Here is a 21,960-nt window from a genome sequence, read left to right on the forward strand (position 1 = left end):
TATTCACAAATCTAATGAACTCTTATAATTTCTCAACTCTCTTGAGAAAAATAATAAACATGAGTCAAATTAACGAAAAACAATATACAAATAAATCATCAAAACCTCCCTATACTAAACTTATAATTTAAGGTTACGTAAATAAGAGTCAAATTTGACTGCACGAGAAAATGTCATGATGCTTTGCGCGAAAGGCAAGCCCACACCATCAGGGAGAGAAAGTGAGAGCGGTGTGAAAGTATTTACTACTAGCATAGGAATCAAACCTCTCGAACATCTAATAGTTGTGTGACATTTTCTTCCTCGATACATCAACGATATATCCAGAAGGTGCACTATCAAATCATTTACGAACCTATTAAACCCTGTCGTATATAAAACAAACAACTTTCAAAGTTCTGCCAGCACAAGTTTATGAATGATTTGGGAAGGCTGACAGGACTTGGCTTGCAAGCCTGGCAGACAAAGAAAGCCATCAGAAATTCAAGAAGTAATATGTAGCAAGCATTAAACTACAAACTTCCATAACAACAAACATGGGCAAATATGTACAAGAAGCAAGCATTCATGTCCCACCTCATAATTAATTGGAAATTATATATGTCCACCTTTTTTCCTTTGTTTGAGTTCAACCTGAGGGATTCGATCTTCTGGTCGAGGTAATAATGTCTTAACCAGTTGAACTATATTCAAGTTAGCAATTATATATGCCTAAGCTTTTGCAACTATTTGGTGTACCATTATAACGCTCTAGTTTTACTCATAGCATCTAAAAGAACATCAAACTACAAATACAGGTTTATGGATAAGCTTGGTCCCTAAAGTTTTAAAGTTATAACTTTAGTCGCTAAACTTGTGTTCACTTTTGAGTAGCCGTCCTCTGACTTCTTAGATTCAATTCTAGTCATTAAACTTCAGTTTAGTCCATATCATAAGAATCTTAATCTATATGATTGAAAATGTATTTCGACAGCATTAGTTATCCGTTGTTCATATCTACGTGTGGAGTTTAATAAAAGTTAGAGGGCTAAAATTGAGATTTTTAAAGTTAAAGGACCAAAATGGGAGTGAATAAAAGTTTAGGGACTAAAAATCAAAACTTCTAAAGTTCAACCAGGGCAAATTTTAACCCAAAATCTATGGCACAATAAAATGCACACTGAATAATAGACAACTAAGGAGGAATCTGCAATGCACATGGCTAAATTACATCAAATCGAATTACGACTTATCATAAACCAATGGGAAAAACTAGGGAAAAACTAAGGAAAAGAATATCCTCATATCAGAACACCCATTAGAATTATTATCTGCCACCGCATGTATAAAACTCTCCAAGTAACGTGTGGGAGTGATTTTCATTGTGTTATTTTATTTTAGTACAATATGTGGGATTGCGGATTCGAACCGACTTTTTTACTGGGGATATGTATGCTTTAACCAGTTGTGCTATGTTCGGGCAACCTCCATTAGGTTCTTATAGTAGTGTTACCAAACTCTTGCCCAAATCATAAGAAAAAACCTCTAAGAAGGATTATTGAACTTATTTCCTAAGGGGATTACCTCAATAGAGAATAACATGAATGGAATTGGTATAGAAACAAGCATCAATCTCAATCTTCCTGCATAAGATGCAAATAGATGTCATTAAAAAAAAAATCTGGAGTATAGCTGGAACAATTATTTCTCTTACACGTACAAAAATGTTTCTTCTTTGGTTCTTTTTTTTCCCTTGTTATACTCGGGTTGGGTTGAGTCATGTCGGGTCGGATCAGACAAAACCGTCTATATTATTCTCTAAATTCTTTACCGTCCTAACCAATACAACGGTTGGTAACTAAGGGGCATACAAAAATTTTTAATTACACTTATCATTGACAAAAACCACATGATGTGCCTTTGGTCAATTACAACAGCAGGGAAAAAAATCATATACAGAAAAGCACCATCCTTGCAGTGAAAAACAACACATAGTTCTTCTCTGAATCATCTCGAGGCTAAATAGAATTCATCCAGGAATTGAATACAGTTCTAGAACGAGTAATGATTTGGAAAAAATAACTGTAGTAAGAGCAGTAAAAAACATTCCAAACCTACTTATACCCAAGCCCTTAAAATTCATTATTTTCGTCATCGATCTTCAAACTTCTCAAACTAATGTCACATGGTCCAATTTGGAAACACATTCCACAATGTAAAGTATAATACACGTACAACATATAATAAATATATATATATGAACACCAAACATTTTATATTACAAACTTTAGCTTAAATCTATGGCAAAGAGTGTTTTGCAAATTAGAAGAAAACTGTATCTCTTGGAGAAACTATACAAATATCAGAATTGAGACCAGATGTATCTAGACTCAAATAATAAGGAAGTTTAATAACCATTTTGTTTTTAGTTTTATGTTCCTGAAAATGAAACTTATAAACACTACTTCCTCCCATGTGTTTCTTTGTTTGATTATAAATTCAAGAAATGTGTTAAACATACGAAAAAAGAAGGCAAGCATAATTTTTAAAAAGAGAAACACTAGAAACGAAGTTGTTATCCAAAGGGCCCTAATTATTTGATTTCCCACATTGGTAACAGTAGAAGAATTATGCATTTCTTACACAAAAACCGCAGTGGAAAAATGCTTTTTCATCTCTCATTTAGCATCTATTTCTATTCACACAAATTACAGAAGTGATATGTGAAATGATCATGATAAAACATATTGTAACGATCAATCTTAAAAGCTCGAGAATAAATTTATTTTCTAATTTAAATGAAGTCCAAATCAAGCTTCAGGTCCATAATTCATATTTGTGGTATTCGACTTCTAAATTTTGAATCAGCAAATGCCATTATTTGTCTCAAAAACATGCCCAATCAATATCTCTTAAAAACCCCATTTCGGAAAAGGTTCATTGTCCATTTTAGTTGGAGTTTTAATAGAGTAAATTTCTGCTGGGCACGACCATGGGATTTTACCTTCTCATTTATTGATGTGAAAGCAGCTTTAACTGACTCAAATACTTCTTCAACTGGCCTTGCAGCATCAATCTAAGAATTGAAAGGGAAATGCCAAATGTATACTAAAGGGAATAGATTTTAAAAAGTGCAGACAATTTAGAACCAATATTTGTCAGACTTACCTTCTGAACTTTCCCAATAGATTCATAGTACTCAACTACAGGGAGACTGGACTCCAAGAAAACCTTGAAACGCTTCCGAATTGTCTCGATATTATCATCTTCTCTTCCCTGAATCACCAAAGATAATTTTCATATTTGTATGACAAATATCATTTTTAGAAGAAAGTATAGTAACTTTTCAGTTCAGAAAGAGGGCATAATGGCAGACCTGATTTCTATTTAAGATACGCCTCTCCATCTCCTCTTCAGGACAATCAAAGAACAGGACAAAAGCTGGCTCTATACCAGTCTGGAAACCATCAGAAATTGACGAGCACAACAATTTAAAGATAATAATTAAAAGAAGTTCATATTACGAGTTTAGTCCCTTTGTGATTAATAGGTCTCAAAACTTTAAAATATGTTTAATAGATATCTAAACTTTAAATTTTGTATCTAATAGGTCCTTGAATTTTAAAAATATCTAATAGGTATCTAACTTTCAATTTTGTATTGAATAGATCATTTACTTATTCAACATTGTTAAAATGCACAAACCTATTAGACTCAAAATTTAAAGTTCAATCATCAATTAGATAAATCATCTATTAGACACTTCTAAAGTTCAGAGACCTATTACATAGAAAATTGAAAATTTATTGACTAATTAGATACTTTTTAAATTCAAGGACCCATTAAACATAACATTAAAAGTCTAGAGACTAAATTTATAATTAAACCTTGAAAAAACTTAGTTAGAAATAATGGAACATACTATTGAACAAGGTATTACGATGGAAATCAAACAAGTTTGAAAGGAAAAGGGGAAACAAGTGGCTAAGAAGGCTTACAACAGCCTCAAAAGCAGCACGGTTTTCATCATTACGCGGAAAACCATCAATAAGAAATTTGTCATTACCACTTTCCTCCATTGCTCGCTCGAGAAGCTTTACCGTTACCTCTGAAGGAACAATATTCCCTTCATTAATCATACTTTTGATCATTAAACTGCAGATATTGTCCAAAGTTCAAATTCTATCAGTTTCCTGTCAAGCATGTAGGCAAGCTATGAGCATGAACCTTCAAATCTATGCTTGCATATAACATACCCATTTGCAGAACCAGATTTCATTTCTGCCCTAAGAAGATCACCAGCACTAAGATGAGTAAAACCAAAGTGCTCAACAATGTATGCACATTGTGTGCCCTTCCCACTTCCTGGGCCACCTGTCAACAAACCAGATTCAGTTCATGAGCAACATCACAGAGAAGAAAAATTTGAAGTCCATTTGATAACAATTTCATTTTTTGTTTTCTGCTTTTAAAAATTATGCTTATTTCCTCATCATTTATCTGGTAGGTTTCTCATCACTTTTAATTACGCATTTGAAGTCTTAGTCAAATCTTAAAAAATAGAACCCAAGTTTTTTAAAACTACTTTTTATAGTTTTTAAATTTTGGCTTAGAAATTGAAAATGTTTTTAAAAAGTAGATCACAAAAGAAAAAAAAGAAGAAGAACACGGGGGTGTAAGCTTTATTTTCAAAAACAGAAAATCCAAAATAAAATGTGTATCAAATTGGAGCTCACTGAAAACCTTTTCCCAATATGGTTCAGAAATCATACAGGAGAAACCCCCAACATACGATAAAGGCAAAGCCATTGGAATAGTGGAAAAGTGGAATAAATAAAGGAAGATACATTACAATAAAATTCTTCAGAGAATCACCCAATAAAGAAGTAGTTAGAAATTTTCAGCCACTGAATTCTCAAACAAGCAAGAGATATCCTATATTCTCATCTTGTCTGAACTCTTATAGTGTTACACTTACCTAGCACAAAAACAACTGTTGGCTTCTTCTCAACTACACTTCTATTTGCTTCCTGAAATAGCTTAAATATATCAGTCAACAATGACATACATAATATATCATCAAGTAACAGAAAATAAATGTGTCAGACCAATACTTATAATCTATCTGATGCATCAAATTATAGAATACAGCATATCAATGAATAAAAGTTTCCAATAAACTAGCAGCAAATACAAGTAAATTGTGAGAAGTTATTTTATACCCAATGAACATTATTGCTGTGCAAGAGGACATACCAAATTTAGGTGAGAACCCTAATAAATTAAAGTAAAGAACCTAAGTTTTAGATGAAAAAACAGCTACAAGTACCTCGCTGGTTCCCACACCCACAACTGCGTCCATGAGCCACAACTAAATATGGCTCAAATGAGAAGTACCTGCATACATTAAATATGAATTAAACTTGGATATCAATGTGGAAAAACTAGGCCTAGTTTGATAACCTTTTTGTTTTTGGTTTTCTGCTTTGAAAATTCAACTTATAAACATAGCTTCCACCTAGTTGTTTCTTTGTTTTGCTATCTACCTTTTATAAACGTTTTCAAAATCTAGCCAGCTTTTGCAAACTAAACAAAGAAGTTTGATTTTTAAATTTGCTTTAGAATTCGAACCTGTTGGCAAAAAAGGTGAAAAAAACATACCAAAGAAATTGAGAGAAGGTAGGCATAATATTTAAAAACAGAAAACTAAAACGTTACCAAACTGTTCATTTCCAATTTTTTTATTACATGTGACAAACATAACCAAGACATGGGTGCATAATTCCTAAGTTCATAAGCTTAAATTGGGAAAAACATCATAAGTTATATGCAAACCAGAGCAATATCCATACTATAAGATACAATGATCCTCCAAGCTAAAATTTGTGCTCCCAATTCAGTTATTCTCTCAAATTTATCAAATGGGCAACTGCAAATTAAATTGAGTAGAATTCCCAAAATTTCCCCTCCATTTTTGCACATTCAAACAAACAGAACACTCTAAGCCGAGACCCGATTTGAAAATTCCTGCAATTCCCAAGATTTAAATCCCACCCAAGTCGCAATTTATCTAACGAATGCAAGAAAACTAAACAAGCATAAATTATAACAGCAAACAAGTTGCTTACTGTGGAGAAATCAGGAGAAAATTTGAGAGAGAGAGAGAGAGATTGCCGCTAAATGAAACGTGTAGGGATGAGCATTAAATAGAGGAGCACAAAAAATTTGTGGGTTTATACCCAAACGAAATCGTGGGCACTTTTTGTTGGCAAGGAAACCCAATATGAAGCAAAATTTCTCCACTTTGGGCTATTTTCATAAATTGCCATAAGAGTGGTGCATTTTTCAAAATAATATATATTTGTTTAAAAACTAAATTATGAGAAAGAATATAACCGTGTATATATATATATATATATTATAACTGTATCTCTTTAGTCCATATAATTTAATTCGAATAAATTTCTATCCTTCGATATAGTACAATATGATACGAGAAAGTAAGATTTTTTTTATAAAATAAAGTCTAATAATCTAGTTTAAAGTTGGTAATTGATATATATTCCTTATATATATATATAATCGTATCTTTTGAAGTTGGAGGTTGGAACACATACTCGAATTTGTTGTCCTAAAATAGAATTATTTAAAATATATTCTAAAATGGAAGAAATTTGTAACCGAACAAAACTTTTTTTTTCAATGATTATAGTTTATATTTTTATATATACTTAGTATCTATAGGCTCCCTTATCATTTTGCTACTTTAGATGATTTAACAACAATTGTTTTATTTTTATTTTTATTTTTATTTTTCAAATTTGAACTAATTCTTGGAATATAAAATAAAGTTGAAAACAAATTATCTTTTTAGTTTCCAAAATTAGAAAGAAGTAATGAGAAAAATTTTTATTAAATGAATTCAATTTTTTTTTTTTTGAATAATTGCAGGGCGGGGATGGAACCATCAAAATATTGTCCAAACTAAATGAATTCAAGTTAATCAAACAACAAAATAATAACCATATAACATTTTTTTGTTTTCAGAATATTAGTGCATTTGTTGAATTTTTATTTTTTTTGTTTAAATAATAAGTTTAATTTTTGAATTTCCATAATCGTGTCTAAATAGATCTTTAACTTTCAAAATTATATTTAACAAGCCTTTAAACTTTAAAAAAGCGTACACTTTCACTAGGTTCTATACTTTCAATTTTGTATCTAATATCCCGAGAAATCTTGAAAAATGTCTTATAGACGATTACAAGCCTTTTTAAAAAAAAAAAAAAATTAGATATCTCTCCCAGAGAGAACATTAAAGCTTATTGACTTATTAAATAGTCTTCTAATTGATCTTTTTTTAATATCTGTGAGTGTATAGACTAGTTTACAAACACTTTGACTAATCTCACAAAGCAGCGACTTGACCCTATAATATTTGGTATCGAAAATATATATTTTTAAATAATTTAGGAATTAAAATTGGGAAATTGAAAAAAATGGTGGTGTCCCGAGTTAGCCAAGGGAATTAGATGCCGTTTTGATGGGGAGAAAGCGAATCTAATTCCCAATCACAAAGTTGATGGGTAGGTGAGATTCTTATTTATGATAACAAAAATTCTGTCCAATAATCAAATTCCAATCAACGAAAATTATTTTATAGGTCTCTTTTTGGGTTGATTATATAATATTAGTTTTCGTACTATTTTATTACTTTTTTTATTTGGTTAATTTTGGAACTCATGATTCAACTTTTGTCTATTTAATCTATATACTTTTAAAAAGTAGCTATCTCATTTTTTCACCGTAATTATAACACGATACCATAGATCAAAATAGTATTTAGGCTTAAATTTCCTTATGAAGTTGGTTATGGTATTATTAATAACTTTTAAAGGCGCTACAACGAGCATAGTTTGTCGGTAATTGGCATATATGACACCCACAATTTTATCCAAAATTCCAAAAGATTAAAAATCAAATTGAGAATTACTTCAAAGATTAAAATGCATTTGATTAGTATGTTTTCAAATATGTGTTTGGTACAAAATTTGGAAATTGAACCTCAAGTTACAAAATTGTTCAATGTGTATTTCACAACTAATCTAGTTTCCAGCTAAATATTTATTCCAATCTAAAATATTATTAATTAATTTATTAGTATCAACATTTTTTTATATCTAGTATTAACATATATATCATAAATTTTTTATAGTCATTATTTTATAATATTATATAAATTGGTTGAAAAACACTTTTGGTCCCTCTACTTTTGTTGGAATAACGATTTAGTTCTTAAATTTTCAAAAATAACGAAATTTAAACTTGTAACGATTTAGTCTTTATTGTGAATTTTTTTTATTAAATTCTTATATATGTAGATCGATAAACTGATGAATGATTAAATTTATTTATAAACTACAAAAAAAAAATCTTTATATAATAAAAATTGACGCTCAATTTTGATGAGAATTTTCTTGGTAGGTACTAAATTATTACAAAATTTAAACTATAGAATTGAATTGTTATTGAAAGACTCAATTGTTACCAACATGATGATTGATAGTATTGAATAGTTACAATTCTTTTCAAAAACAAAAAACAAAAAATATTTAAATCTCCATAGTTTAAAATTTAGTGCGTGAATATTGATAGTATTGAATAGTTAATCGTTTTTTACTTTATACAAAATTTATGAATTTAGTCCTCCAATTTTAATAGGTAACGATTAATTCTCTTCCTTCTAGGTTTTTCGTTACTTTTACAACGACCGAATATATTTTTTTGACCTTTAATTATGTTGTACATATTTGAGTTCGAATCTCTCACCCTCGACCACCTATGTTTATTAAAAAAAAAATGTCTTGAAATATTTTAGGAAAAAAAAAGACGAAAGAAAAGAAAAAGAAGAGAGGAAGAAGCAGCCATTTGTTGTTCACACATTAAAAAAGAGAAAGGAAAAAAGAATGCAATCTTGTATCTCTCCTCCTCCGCGATTCAGCCCTCATCTCCACCGCCATCGCGGCACCGCCTCCGGTCATCGAGGCCTCCGGCGCCGCCGCCCTCCGCCCCCTGCCGCGGCGCTCAGGTACTGGAATTAGGCAACTCCTCCGTCCCGTTGTGTAATTTTTGGGGCTAATTTGGAAGAATTGAGGAGAAATTTCAAAATTGTGTCGCAGTTTGTGCGAGAATGGGCGTCTGGAATGCGTTCTTTTCGACATCGATGGAACGCTCTGCGATTCCGATCCTCTCCATTTCTCCGCCTTCCGTCAATGCCTTCTTCAGGTCCGCCGTCGCCCTCATTTTTATCTTTTAATTACTTTTTTCATGTTTTTATTTTGCCTAAATAATTAATATAATATACCCAATGCTCTTTAATCTTTTTGAATTCTCAATTTTGTTCATAATGTGATTGAAATTTTCAATTAGGAAGAAATGGATTTTATCTTAGTGATTTGTGAGTAGGATTTTGGTTTGAATAGGTTTGGTTTCGGGTATGTTAATGAATCGATGATATGTTAACTTTTTTTTCTTCTTTTGTTAAGGACCTAATTGAGAATTTTAATGTATTAACTTATTAAGGGAAAAAATACCATTGATGATTTAGTCTCTGAACATATATAGTTTAAAAATTATAACAATTTAGACGTGAAAAAATTTATTAAAATTAAGTGTCAAGTTTTATTATATAACAATTTAATTATTCTTCAATCACTATATATATAAGAATCTTAACAAAAAAAATTACACGACTAAATCGTTACAAACTTTAAATTATTACATTTTAAAATTTTTGAGACTAAATTATTAAAAAGTACAGAAATTAAATGGTTACAAACTGAATTTCAAGGACTAAATCGTTACAAACTAAAATTCATGAACTAAATGGTTATTTTAGCAATAGGGACCAAAAGTGATTTTTAACTGTACTAAGAGTAGAAATTGAGAAGTTTAAAAGATCAAGTACTCAATTAAAAAATGGACTGTCTCGTATATTTAGATTATTATTTTTAATTAGTGAAATAATGTTTTTAGGATTTTTTCTAAAGTGCTTTAAGAAACTTAAGTTTAACTTTTAACTTCTAATTTTATTAAATTTGTGAAATTAATAATAGTTTCAAAATTAAATTAGTAGTATGAGGAAAAAAAACATTATTCTAAACGTGACTATGCATTAACCTACTAAAAACTAATGCCACTATATAATAAAACAGGAATAATACTTGACGGCTAATTCACTTGTCAATATTTATTATATTCATTACACGTATCGCGGTTCAAAATTTGACAGATTTTTAATATCTTTAAAAAGCAAAAAAATATATCTCTTTTATTTTTCTATCTTTTTTTTTATTGGTAAAAAATTTAATAGTGGTCAATAATTGACGCTTAATTATTATTCATATAATAGAATCATAAAAACATTTAAAATCAGCAAACCACATTGTTGACGACGATTTTTGGTAGAGGGCCACGTGGTACTGGACAAGCAGTCCGACCTAGGATCCACTAGACCTGAAGCCAAAGAATTCGATGCCGGTACGATATCCTGCCTAGCCTAATATACTCCGACGATCAAGTATCGGAATATTAGTAGAAAAAAATACCTCAAGTGTTAGTGACAGGTTTTTCACTTACTTGGTGAGGATGGTGGTTCTTAACCAGGAAGGACAATAATTGGAGGTGACAGGGACGTTGCACACTATACGACTAGACAGAAGGAAATGCGGTTCCGACAGTAGCAGCCACCTGTGCCTCCTGGGTATGTTGCCTAGGGCTGCGGAATGTTCCCGTTATACCGACAGCGTGCATTGTCAGCTGTGGCCGTGTATGAGACGTAACCGTTTACAGTCATTCGTCCCCTCTCGAGCGGATGTGTTTCCTGCTCGACGATATCCTCTCTGAGAAGGTGGTTCTCCGTGGACCCAAACTTGTGGAGGAGCGGATGCGTGTCCTGTTTGGACACTACCCATAACACACATTTTTTTTTGTTGTGAACTATTTACAACAATAAACATCCCAAAAAAAATGTTGTTTATATACTTTTGTAAAAAATCTTCTTGTTAAAAATTTCCTTGATATCTAACAAAATAAGAACAATTATTTTGATGTAGGTTGGATTCAACAATGGAGTCCCAATCAATGAAGAATTCTTCGTAGAGAGCATAAGTGGGAGACACAATGAGGACCTTTGTGGCATTCTCCTACCAAATTGGGACCTACCCAAAGCTAGAAAGTTTCTTGAAGATAAAGAAGCCTATTTTTGCAGGTATTTAAACTTCATCCCCCATGGCGCTTATGAACGGAAATGAAGGAATGAGAATCATTTTCGCTCGTTTTTATTCTTGGGTATGTTTCTTTTTCTTACTAAAATTATATACGAAAATGTACGTTATAAAAAATTGACTGAATCAATACAATGTAACTACCATACCCATCCCACCATTACCCATTGAAAATGATCGTCTCTAGTTCGTTTAGCCATTCCCTTCAATCTCAATTTTTGGTCTATTTGATTTCAAAATATTCATTTTGATTCATGTAGCTTCAATTTTGGTTCATTTTAGATTATATACTTTCAAAATTATACTTTTAAAAGCAACCATTTGATACAAAATGTTAAAACAAAATTTATACACTACCTCGAAAACTATTTAATATAAATTTATGGTTACGTTTCAAACTTAGTGAGGGAAAAGTTAAATGAGATGAAAATAAAAATGGTGGAATACAATTTTAGTCTGTGAATTTAAGGATAGATCTATATTTGATCCCTAGTTTTTAAAAAGTAATAGTTTGGTTTCGACTTTTAGAAAATAGTTATAAAAGATTTTGAAGTAAAGATTGACGGCCAACTGTCACTTTTTGAAATTTATGATAACCTATCTTCAAACTTACAGATTGAAAATGTATTTTACCCGAAAAAAAACGAAATTAGAAGTATAAAACAGTACTAAAGTAAACAAAATTTAAAAGTATCGATACTCCTATCTAAACACATGGTGTCCACCAGACTGGCAGCAGAGGAGCTGGAAGCCATTGAAGGGCTGGAGAAGGTGTGCAAGTGGATAGAGGCGCGTGGGGTAAAACGCGCCGCCGTGACAAACGCCCCACGGCGGAACGCGGAGCTGATCCTGTCGATGTTGGGACTTGCAAATTTCTTTGAGGCGGTGGTTATAGGCAGCGAATGCCAGCGAGCAAAGCCATTTCCTGATCCCTACTTGAATGCTCTTCAAGAACTTGGAGCCTCCCCTCAAAATTCTTTTGTCTTTGAGGTAATTTATTTTTATTTTTTCTCACTTACTCTCAAATTTTATTAATTCAATAGTCTAGAAATATCGAGGTCTCAATTTTACGGATATATCAATGAAAATATAGATAAGATATCAATGTCGATAGATATTTCTAGAAAGGTTAAATCAATGTCGATGGATATTTCTAGAAAGGTTATAAGGTAAAAATATTTCAGTTAACAAATAAGTATTTAAGTTGTTCTAAACAAGTTAAAAATGATTATGATTAATATTAATATTATGTCTATATTGGTGATTTTTTTTTATACATTTAATATTTTATTGATTCTTTTAAATAATATGGAAATGTCGATTTACCTGTCATGTTGATGTTGAATCGATGGATATATGGAAATGTCGACATGTCGACGGATGTTTAATATTATACTCACTCTAACTATTTTTTCAAAATAAATAAATAATTAAAAACTAAAAAATTATGAGGGAGGTGAGTATTAAAGTAATGACCTTTAGAACGGTAATAAGTGCCTTAACGGATTGATTTCAAAATAGTAACTGCATGGAGTACTTGTCGGTGACAAACATACCCTCTCCACCTTTCACATTGATATGATATGATATTGTCCATTTTAGGCATAAATTCTGATTTTAGACTTTGTTTCAAAATGTCTCATACCAATAGAGATGTCTCTCGTTAATATATTCGTAATCTTCCTCTGATTTTCTCCTTATCTAGTCGATACAAGATTTTTTGGTCCCATTTCCGACCGGACTAAATTGATTATTTATTTATTTGGATGATTTTTGTGTTTGGGAATAGGACTCAGTATCAGGAGTGAAAGCAGGAGTGGGAGGTGGAATGAAAGTGGTGGGTGTGGGAAGAAGAAATCCTCAAGAGTTGCTGATGAAGGCTGGAGCCAGTTTTGTGATTAGGGATTTCAATGATCCACAACTATGGACCCACCTCAAACTCTTGGACCCAACTACTCTTTCAACTTAGATCCCACTTTTTTTTAGTTCAAGGAGAATAGTTTTTGGAGTAGAGATTCGAATATCTAATTTCCAGGTCAAAAAGATGTATGTTTTAATTAGTTGAGCTATGTTCAACTTGACAATTTGATCACGCTCCGTGTTCTTTATTTCATTACTTATTATCCATGTTCTTTGTATTCCTAGCCACATTCTTTTTTCTTTAATATATAGTGTTTCCAATAATGTAGCCTCAATTCAAGACTTAAATTTAACCCATATCGAACAGCTTTGAATATGAATGAGTTTCCAATAATGTAGCCTCAATTCAAGACTTAAATTTAACCCATATCGAACAACTTTGAATATGAATGAGTTGTGATATGAGCGTCCTCGATTTTAGTTAGATGTGAGTGACTTGGTGGTTTGGCGGGATTTTTTTTAGGGTTGTATGAGTACTTTTATTTCAATGAGTTTGACTTTTTTTTAGTTCAATAATACCGGGGTGAGGATTGAGATGCACTATAACCAGTTGGATGTTTTGGTGCATTGAATTTCGAATTTTCTGATCTACTCGATTTTAGATTTGGATGTTTTTTTTGTGGGTGTACTAATTTCATTTGTTGAAGCATTTTAAAAGTTGTAACTAAAATTACAATTAAACCTTTTTTTTAAGAAGTTATTAAAGTTGTAATTCTTCAGTTAAGTTCAATAAATAAATATAGGAGAGAGTCTGAATCTTCAACTCAAAAAAGATAACTGCTGTTTTAATTAGTTGAATTATACAACATTTTTCGTTATTACCGATGATATAACTATGCTAAAAAAAATACTAATCATATAACAAGATATAAACAAGGCTGAAAATTCCCCCCGAAATGTTTTTACCATATAGTTTTCGTACTTTAAGTATGCCCAAGTAGTTGTGTTGCATTCTTATACATCTTATTTGGAAGAAAAATGAGAAGAAAATGAAAAACAAAGAGAAAAAGTAAATTAGGAGTAATTTTCATGGGAACAATATTTATCACTATATAAATAAAGTATTTTTCAAGTAGTTAAAAAAAGAGAGAGAGAGAGAGAGACTATAATAAAATATTAAAAATAAAATGAGTTTTTTTTTTTTTTTAATCTATGAAAGTAGGACAATGGTAGTTGGATGAGGGTCAACTTTAATTTTTGGTTAGGTTACCAAGATTCTCATTTCACTAGAAAGATTTTTTGTTGTTGTCTTCCCACACCTTATGTACCTGAGAAGGGGATCTAGCTGTAATAACTCTAAATATTATATTGTTAAATTATTTGTATGTTTATTCTATTTTGATGTGTAAAGTTTTGTAAACTTTACTTTTTGTTTAAAAAATACCATGTAGTTTCGGTAGTTTCAATGCTACTATTTACCTTTTTATAAAAATTTTAGAAATACCCTTTGAGCAAACATTAGTTAATATTTTGAATGGAAAGTTAACATAGCGGAGTTTAGAATAACGCAACAATTAATGTGGAAACTTACTTGAATTTAGTTTGAAAAGACAGGGATGATTGCCGTGTCGTTCTAGATTATGTCGTGTCAATTATTTTTCATTCAAAATATATTAACGGATGTTTGCTAAAAGGATATATATTTTTTAAACATTTATGAATGGTTAAGGATAGTGTTAAAACTCTTGAAAATATAGGGGTATTTTTGAAACAAATGGCAAAGTTTAGGGGTTCTTGTTTTGTAATTTAGTATAGATTTTATTTTGGTCCCTAACCCACTACTACAAATCTGGGTTTTAACGTCCGATAAAAAAAATAAGAAGTAAACAATGTTGGACAAAAAAATAAGGAGGAAACAATGTCCGACATTATTTTTTAGTTTCAATGTCAGGTTTCGCCCGCCATTGTTATTCTACTTTTATTTTTTTAGTTTTAATGTCGGACATTATTTTTTTTAGTTTCAACATCGGGCCTGGCCCGCCATTGTTATTCTACTTTTTAGTTAGTTAATTGGTTGTACAAAGTTAGTTAATTGGTTGTACAAAGTTATTGAGATTTGTGCATATATAAAGATTAAGAAAGGATGAAAGACCATTGGTTAGTCATATGAGCAACCAACAATTTTTTAATTAAATTATCAACCAAATGATGACGGGCATTGTCTGACATTGAAAACGGACATATGATGACAGACATTTAATGACCGTCATTGTAGGCTACAATAACAGTTAAATAGATGTCGGTCAGATCGTCATTGTAAGCTACAATGGCGGTCAGATACAATGTCGGGTCGTGCCTGACATTAAAGAACGTTCGACATAAGAAGTTACAATAACACTTGAAACAATTCGGGCATTATCTTTTTAGTTTTAATGTCAGGCCTCGCCCGCGATTGTTATTCTTTTTTATTTTTTTAGTTTTAATGTTGGACATTTTTTTTTTAGTTTCAATGTCAAGCCTCGCTTGCCATTGTTATTCTACTTTTAGTTAGTTAATTGGTTGCACAGAATTGTTGAGATTTGTACATATATAAAGGTTAAGAAATGACAAAAGACCGTTGGTTAGCCATATGAGCAACCAACAATTTACAATTTTTTTAATTAAATTATCAACCAAATGATGACGGGCATTGCCTAACATAAACAGACATAAAATGACGGACATTGCATGACATTGAAAACTGACATATGATGACGGACATTTAATGACCGTCGTCGTAGGCTACAATAATAGTTGAATAGATGTTGGTCTTTTGACCGATATCATAAGCGATCATCATTGTAGGCTACAATGACGGTCGTTTACAATGTCAGACCGTGCCTAACATTAAAGAACGCTAGAGGTAAAAAGTTACAATAACACTCGAACCCTTTAATGTCGCGTCACGCCCGACATTAAAACCTATTTTTGTAGTAGTGAACTTTTCAAAGGTTAAAATTTAGTTTCTAAGTTTTCAAAAACAACAATTTTGATCATTGCTATTGTTTAGCGTCTCCTAATATCACCCCATTAAATACCTACCTCAACCAATCTATGAGGCTCTAATACCTATCCACGTCAACATACTAATAAATATATTCAAATTACATCATGCATGTGTCAAACAATTAATGATAAACTATTAGAGTGAGTTAAAATAAATTTTTTTTTTAAGTTCGAGTATCATAATAGACATTCTAAAAGTTCAAAGACCTTAACTTGTCGTGTAAAGACTAAAATATACCTATAGATTTAGAAGACTTGCATAGAAGAAATTTCTACATACATATTTTTTTTTAGTGGCTCCAATAACTCCAAATATTAATTAGTAGCCAAAAGATGCACTTCCATAAATTTCTGACATCAATATCATAATGGTGCTGTAAATAGGCTCAAGCAAAAATAAAAGAGGATGCAAATGCAAGGACAAATTTATAATGTAATATTAAAATATTATTAATTAAAAAATGGGGGAAAAAAGAGATATAGAAATTATTTAGTGCAATTTATTAATTGAAAAAAAAAGGACCATTATTTGTAGGTGATGGAATTTACTACCTGCCATTTTGTAAGGGGAGGGTGGTTGCCAACTCTTTGAAAATTGACAAAATACTTTTTAGTTTTTCTTTTCAAACTTCTTTTAAAAATTTTTATACAAAATAAATTTCTCGAATAATCTTCCTAAAGAATGAGTCATTTTCATTGTTAACGTACTTGTTATTATTAAGTCGGTCCATAATTAGAACTATAATGAAATTATAATCTTAAATCTAAAAGACAAATTCGACTAAGTAATTATTGGTTCTATGGAGAGTTGATCATTAAAGGGAGAGAGTTGACGAATTTAAAAAACCATTGAGAGTCAAAGTCTTTGAACCAAACTCAAAGGAAACAAAAAAAAAATGTCTACTAAATATTTCCATTCTTATTTTGTTTTAAGATGTCAACAATCAAATATTTTATTCTAGTCTTTAAAAATTTTAAATTAAAAAAAAACTATATTTTAGTCATTACAATTAATTTAAAAAATAATATTTAGCTCTCAATATGTATATTTAGGCCTTCCAATTTTAAAAATTAAGTTCAAAAACATTACTTTTTACTTGTGTATTCTTTTGTTTTGTTATATAATTTTTATAAACATTTTCAAAATGGAGGTTAAATTTTGAAAACTAAAAATATGCATAGTTTTCAAAATTTTGTTTTTGAAATTTGGACAAGAATTTAAATATATTTTGAGAGATGAAAAACTTACCAATGAAATTGTACAAAAACAAGCATAATTTTTCAAAACACAAAAATAAAAACAAAATAGTTATCAAACGACACCTTAATTATCGAGTAATTTTTTTAGTACAACGAATATGCAGATATAAAGGAATAGCTGACATCTAGCTATATATGAGATAAATAATTTTTCATAAATTATCTAATAAAAACTCGATGACCCAAAAATAAGTAACATCGAGTTTTTTTATTAGATAATTTATGAACATTAATTTATTATAGAAAAAAACACATAAATAAAGTTTGAATCCGCCGTTTTTTGTTCCCCAATTTTCAACCAAGTTCATATTTGAATTTGACCTAATCTTCTTTCCAAGTGGATTAAAACAATGGCATTACTTGTCCAAATGCAAAGTCAAGAGTCAAATAGCCATTTTAATATTAATGTTTAAACTTGTCGTTTATTTCTACTTTATTCTTTATTTCAAGAAAAAAAAATTCCAAAGACTTTTATATCCATAGAAAAATAGAATTTTTTATTTCTCACGTTTATTTATGAACATTATCGTTTCAATCTCGTTAGTTAGGATTCATTTGACAACGTTCTCATCTTTTGTTTTAAGTTTTTAAAAAGATTAGGCTTGTTGACTAATTATTTTCTTTATTTGGTAGTCCACTAATGTTTTTAAAATTCGGATTAGATTTTGAAATTTCGAAAAAATGAAATAGTTAAAAAAATATGGCACTATTTGGGTTTTTTTTTCTTTTAAAAAATCAAGTTTTAAAAGTTGTTTTTATAGATTAACATTTTTTAAAATAGTTTTTTTGTAATTTTTTATAATTATAGCAACCATTTGGAAAAGATTTCTTATGAATATGATCATACATGTTAAATTTAACAAAATATAAAAATAAAACACACCTAAATAGTAATAGGGTAAATTGCAAAAACCACCCCTGAAATATGGTAGTTGTTATAATTTAACTCTTAAACTTTCAATTGCAAACTCTAAACCCTCAAACTTTGATAAATGAAAAAATTAGACCCATAAACTTGCAATCGTAAAAATTAAAGCCCTGAACTCCCACCAGAGATAAAATTATTAAAAAAATAATGAAAATAAAAATAAAAAGGTGAAAGAAAAATCTAAGTCGAAATTTCGGACACATCAACGATCACGAACGAAATGTATGGGCACCAGTAACGATCTTCTTAGGGAGCGGGAGAGTCCAAGATTAGAAAATTCAATTCCAACGGTGAAATGCCCAACAAATCCCGAACTTGAAATGCCTAAAAAAAGGCCCGAATCCAAAATCAATTAGAAAACTAAAAAAATTTTATTTAAAAATAAGTAACTAATTGATAAAATAGAGGATGAAATAGAAAAAAATAAAAGAATTTTAGTCCCAAAAAATGGGTCGATGGATTGATTGAAGGTGACCAAGAGCTTGAATCTAATCGAAAAATCGAATTCCAAGTGTAAAACTATGATCCCAGTAAAACAAACCGGACAAAGATCGAAAATTTCCAACATTGAATTTTCCAAAAATGATACCCAAAATCGTGTGAGATGTTGAAATAAGAAAGGGAAGCCAGCGATGAAAAGGGAGTTATGGGAGAGGAGAATGAGGTTTTCTTCCGGCCAGATTTGGAGATGAAGAAGGCGAAGAAGGTTCCTTGACTTGGTGGTGGAACTGGTTAAGCATTATATGATACGTGGAGAAGAGATGTGAATAAGACACATCTTTTTTTTTTCTTCTTCAAATTGTAGGGTTTAATTTTTACACTTGAAAATTTAGGGATCTCATTTTTTCATTTATAAAAGTTTGAGGGTTGAATTTCTAAATTTGAAAGTTTAAGGGTTCAATTGTAACAACAATCTCATACTTCAGGGATTGTTTTTGCAATTTACCCGTAACAATATACCTCTCGTTTACCTTTCTAATATTTTGAAAAATTATTGGCCTCACAAGTTTCCAACGTAAGAATATATTTTATTTTTTGGAATACAAATTTATTTTTAAATATGACTTCTAAATAGACTCTATATTTTTGTTTTATAAAAAATATATGGGCCTTCATATATATTTTTAAAAACTTATTGATAAATATGACCATTCAAATAGATATAAGAATGGAAAGATGCTTCTAAATTTTAAATAATTGCCAAAAAAAAAAAAAGTTGAGTTTGTCTATTTAATAGATTTGAACAAATTTTGGAAACCTTAAAACAAACCCACCAACCATATTTCAAGGTTGCCCAATGTTTTAAAACATGAGTACAATAAAAGAACTATAAAGTGACTTAATTTTTATCATAATTAAAAAAATTAAAGAAAAAAAAACAATTTTTATCATAATTAAACCCCAATAATTTTTTATGCTATAATAACACTAATTAAATGACAAATAAAACCCTCCTACCTCAGTTCTCAAGGTTAAAATAATTTTTTGGTCACGGTACTTTCAACCTTGGTTTATTTTAGTCTATGTACTTTGAAAATGTTATTTTTATCTCTATATTGATAACTTTCGTTCATTTTAATTTCTATACTTCGAAAATGTTTATTTTGATCATTATACTTTTAAAGAGATCATTTTAGTTCATATTTGTAAAATTTTAACCCAAATTTTAAACCTAATAGAAATTAGTATAAAATAATGTTTGCATTTTAAGAAATATATTGATTGTAATATCGTATTGAAATTGTGATAGAAAAAATGAGATTAGAAATCAAAAGACCACAATGGTAACTTTTTAAAAGTGCAGAGACCAAAATGAACGCTTTGAAAGTATATGGACTAAAATGAATCAAAGTTGAAAATATAGGAACTAAAACGAACATTTTTATAATACATGTATCAAAATAAAGCAAAACTGAAAGTACAATGACCAAACTTTGTATTTTAACTTAAATTTTACTTCATAAATTTTTCTAAAACTATGTTTGAAGTCCAACTTTATGATAATGATTTTTTAAAAAACATTCCCACTTGCAATCTAGAGTGAAACAATAACAGTAGATGATCCTGCGACTTCAAATATGTAGACTAATGTATTAGCATGGGCGTGTATGGAAAACTACGTCGATTTATTGAGGTGGATATTTGGTGGGAGAAAATATAAATTGACGATAATGACAAAACATTTATTTTTAAAATGTTAAAAATTAAAATAGAAATTTGGACTTAGAGTGTAGCTAAACTATTTTGCAATTTAACTTTTTAAAATATCACATCAATTTTTTGGTTAAGAGTTTAGTGTGTAGAAATATGGTATGAAAATGGGAAAATAGCCAATAAAAATGGTAATCCTTTTGCATAGTATTCTGTAGGTGTCAACATTTTATCAATATTTCTAATTTTGACCATATTTCGATAAACTACAGTATTTGATATCTCTACTCCCACATTTCGTATTGATCTTTTTTTCTTTTTTGTAAGAAATGAAAAATGATATCTTTAAATATCTTCCAAAAGAGAAACTAAGATTTTGATTGGAGTTGTTGCCTTTTCAAGTCAATCAAATTCTAGCCCCCTCCCCCACAAAAAAAAAATAATAATAAATAAATAAATAAAATTAAGAGTCAACTCTATTCACCACCACAAGTCACAAGGATGTTCCTTTTTCCTTTTTTTTTTCTTTTGACAAAAAAAAAATCAATTCCCAATTTGGCAAATTTTCAAACAACTAACCATGAAATATAGTAGATAAGAGTCTAATATCCTAATAATAGAAACTAAAAGAATGATATTTCAATTGTGACAAAAAAAAAACCCATATATATCTTAAATTCTAAACATATTACTTTCCATTTTTTTTACATGAATTTTTGAAATAAAAAGATCTCTACATTCCTTTATATGCCCTCCATGGTCACTAAATTTCAAAGAAAAAAAAAGGCATGTTAAATATTTACAAGGCATCTTTGACAAATTCTTGGGATTTTTAATTACACCCAAATTAAGATGTGGCCATAAAATGATCAATGTAAAAATCTTGAAATACTATTGATGAAGTAGTCTTCCCAATACATAAGTGGTTGAAAAAGGATGAGTTGACATTGGATATAGCCATTTTTTTTCCTTTTGTTTGGGGAAAAAAATTTGAAAACAATTTTGTATTTTTGTTATCAAAACTTTTCAATTTCATGAGATTTTTTATTGCATAACTTGTCAAAATTAACATTTATGAAGAACAAAATAAATGAAAACAAAATTTAAAAAGATCGTAATCCAAATATATTTTCATTTGGTTAAAAGTACAAATTTGATCTATATGATTTGAGTTTAATTTTAATTTGGTATTATGATTTTAAAAGTTTATATTTGGTATCTACGGTTTGGTTAAATTTCTATAAATCGTTCCTAGATCTTTTTTGTCCACTTGAAAATCACCGTCTAATTTAGTCATTGTAGTTTTTTTTAGTACAACATGTGGATGTGGAGAGTAGAACTCACGATTTTTTGATCGGAAACAAGTGTTTTAACCAGTTGAGATATGCTCAGATCGGTTTGGTCATTAACTTTTAAAAAAGTGAAAATTTAGACACTTCATTTCATTTTTAT

General features: G+C 29.9%; 2 protein-coding genes across 6 annotated transcripts; one reads left to right on the plus strand and one right to left on the minus strand.

Moving 5' to 3' along the window:
* LOC111022800 (UMP-CMP kinase 3) lies at positions 1–6,265 on the minus strand. Of its 4 annotated transcripts, none has more exons than XR_002603023.2 (10): positions 6,108–6,264; positions 5,309–5,376; positions 4,958–5,009; positions 4,236–4,353; positions 3,978–4,134; positions 3,356–3,436; positions 3,148–3,255; positions 2,984–3,055; positions 1,564–1,622; positions 1–365 (listed from the first exon to the last, which is right to left on the minus strand). XR_002603023.2 is itself a non-coding variant. In XM_022300064.2 (9 exons), the coding sequence occupies exons 2-9, from the start codon at positions 5,339–5,341 to the stop codon at positions 1,614–1,616; spliced, it is 630 nt and encodes a 209-aa protein (XP_022155756.1). In that variant the 5' UTR covers positions 5,342–5,376; positions 6,108–6,264; the 3' UTR covers positions 1–1,613. The 4 variants fall into 4 exon arrangements, 2 of the variants coding, with proteins under 2 accessions (XP_022155756.1, XP_022155755.1); XR_002603022.2 differs by having other exon boundaries at positions 1–455; XM_022300064.2 differs by having other exon boundaries at positions 1–1,622.
* A 2,599-nt stretch (positions 6,266–8,864) lies between these two features.
* LOC111022793 (haloacid dehalogenase-like hydrolase domain-containing protein Sgpp) lies at positions 8,865–13,408 on the plus strand. 2 transcript variants are annotated; one of them, XM_088126338.1, is made up of 5 exons: positions 8,865–9,067; positions 9,159–9,264; positions 11,094–11,248; positions 11,993–12,254; positions 13,061–13,210. In XM_088126338.1, the coding sequence occupies exons 1-5, from the start codon at positions 8,946–8,948 to the stop codon at positions 13,070–13,072; spliced, it is 657 nt and encodes a 218-aa protein (XP_087982464.1). In that variant the 5' UTR covers positions 8,865–8,945; the 3' UTR covers positions 13,073–13,210. The 2 variants fall into 2 exon arrangements, with proteins under 2 accessions (XP_087982464.1, XP_022155747.2); XM_022300055.2 differs by having other exon boundaries at positions 8,868–9,067; positions 13,054–13,408.
* Positions 13,409–21,960: the final 8,552 nt, after the last annotated feature.

Source organism: Momordica charantia, assembly GCF_013281855.1.
Source record: "Momordica charantia cultivar OHB3-1 chromosome 7 unlocalized genomic scaffold, Mcharantia_2.0 BLBB01000007.1, whole genome shotgun sequence".
NCBI lineage: Eukaryota > Viridiplantae > Streptophyta > Magnoliopsida > Cucurbitales > Cucurbitaceae > Momordica > Momordica charantia.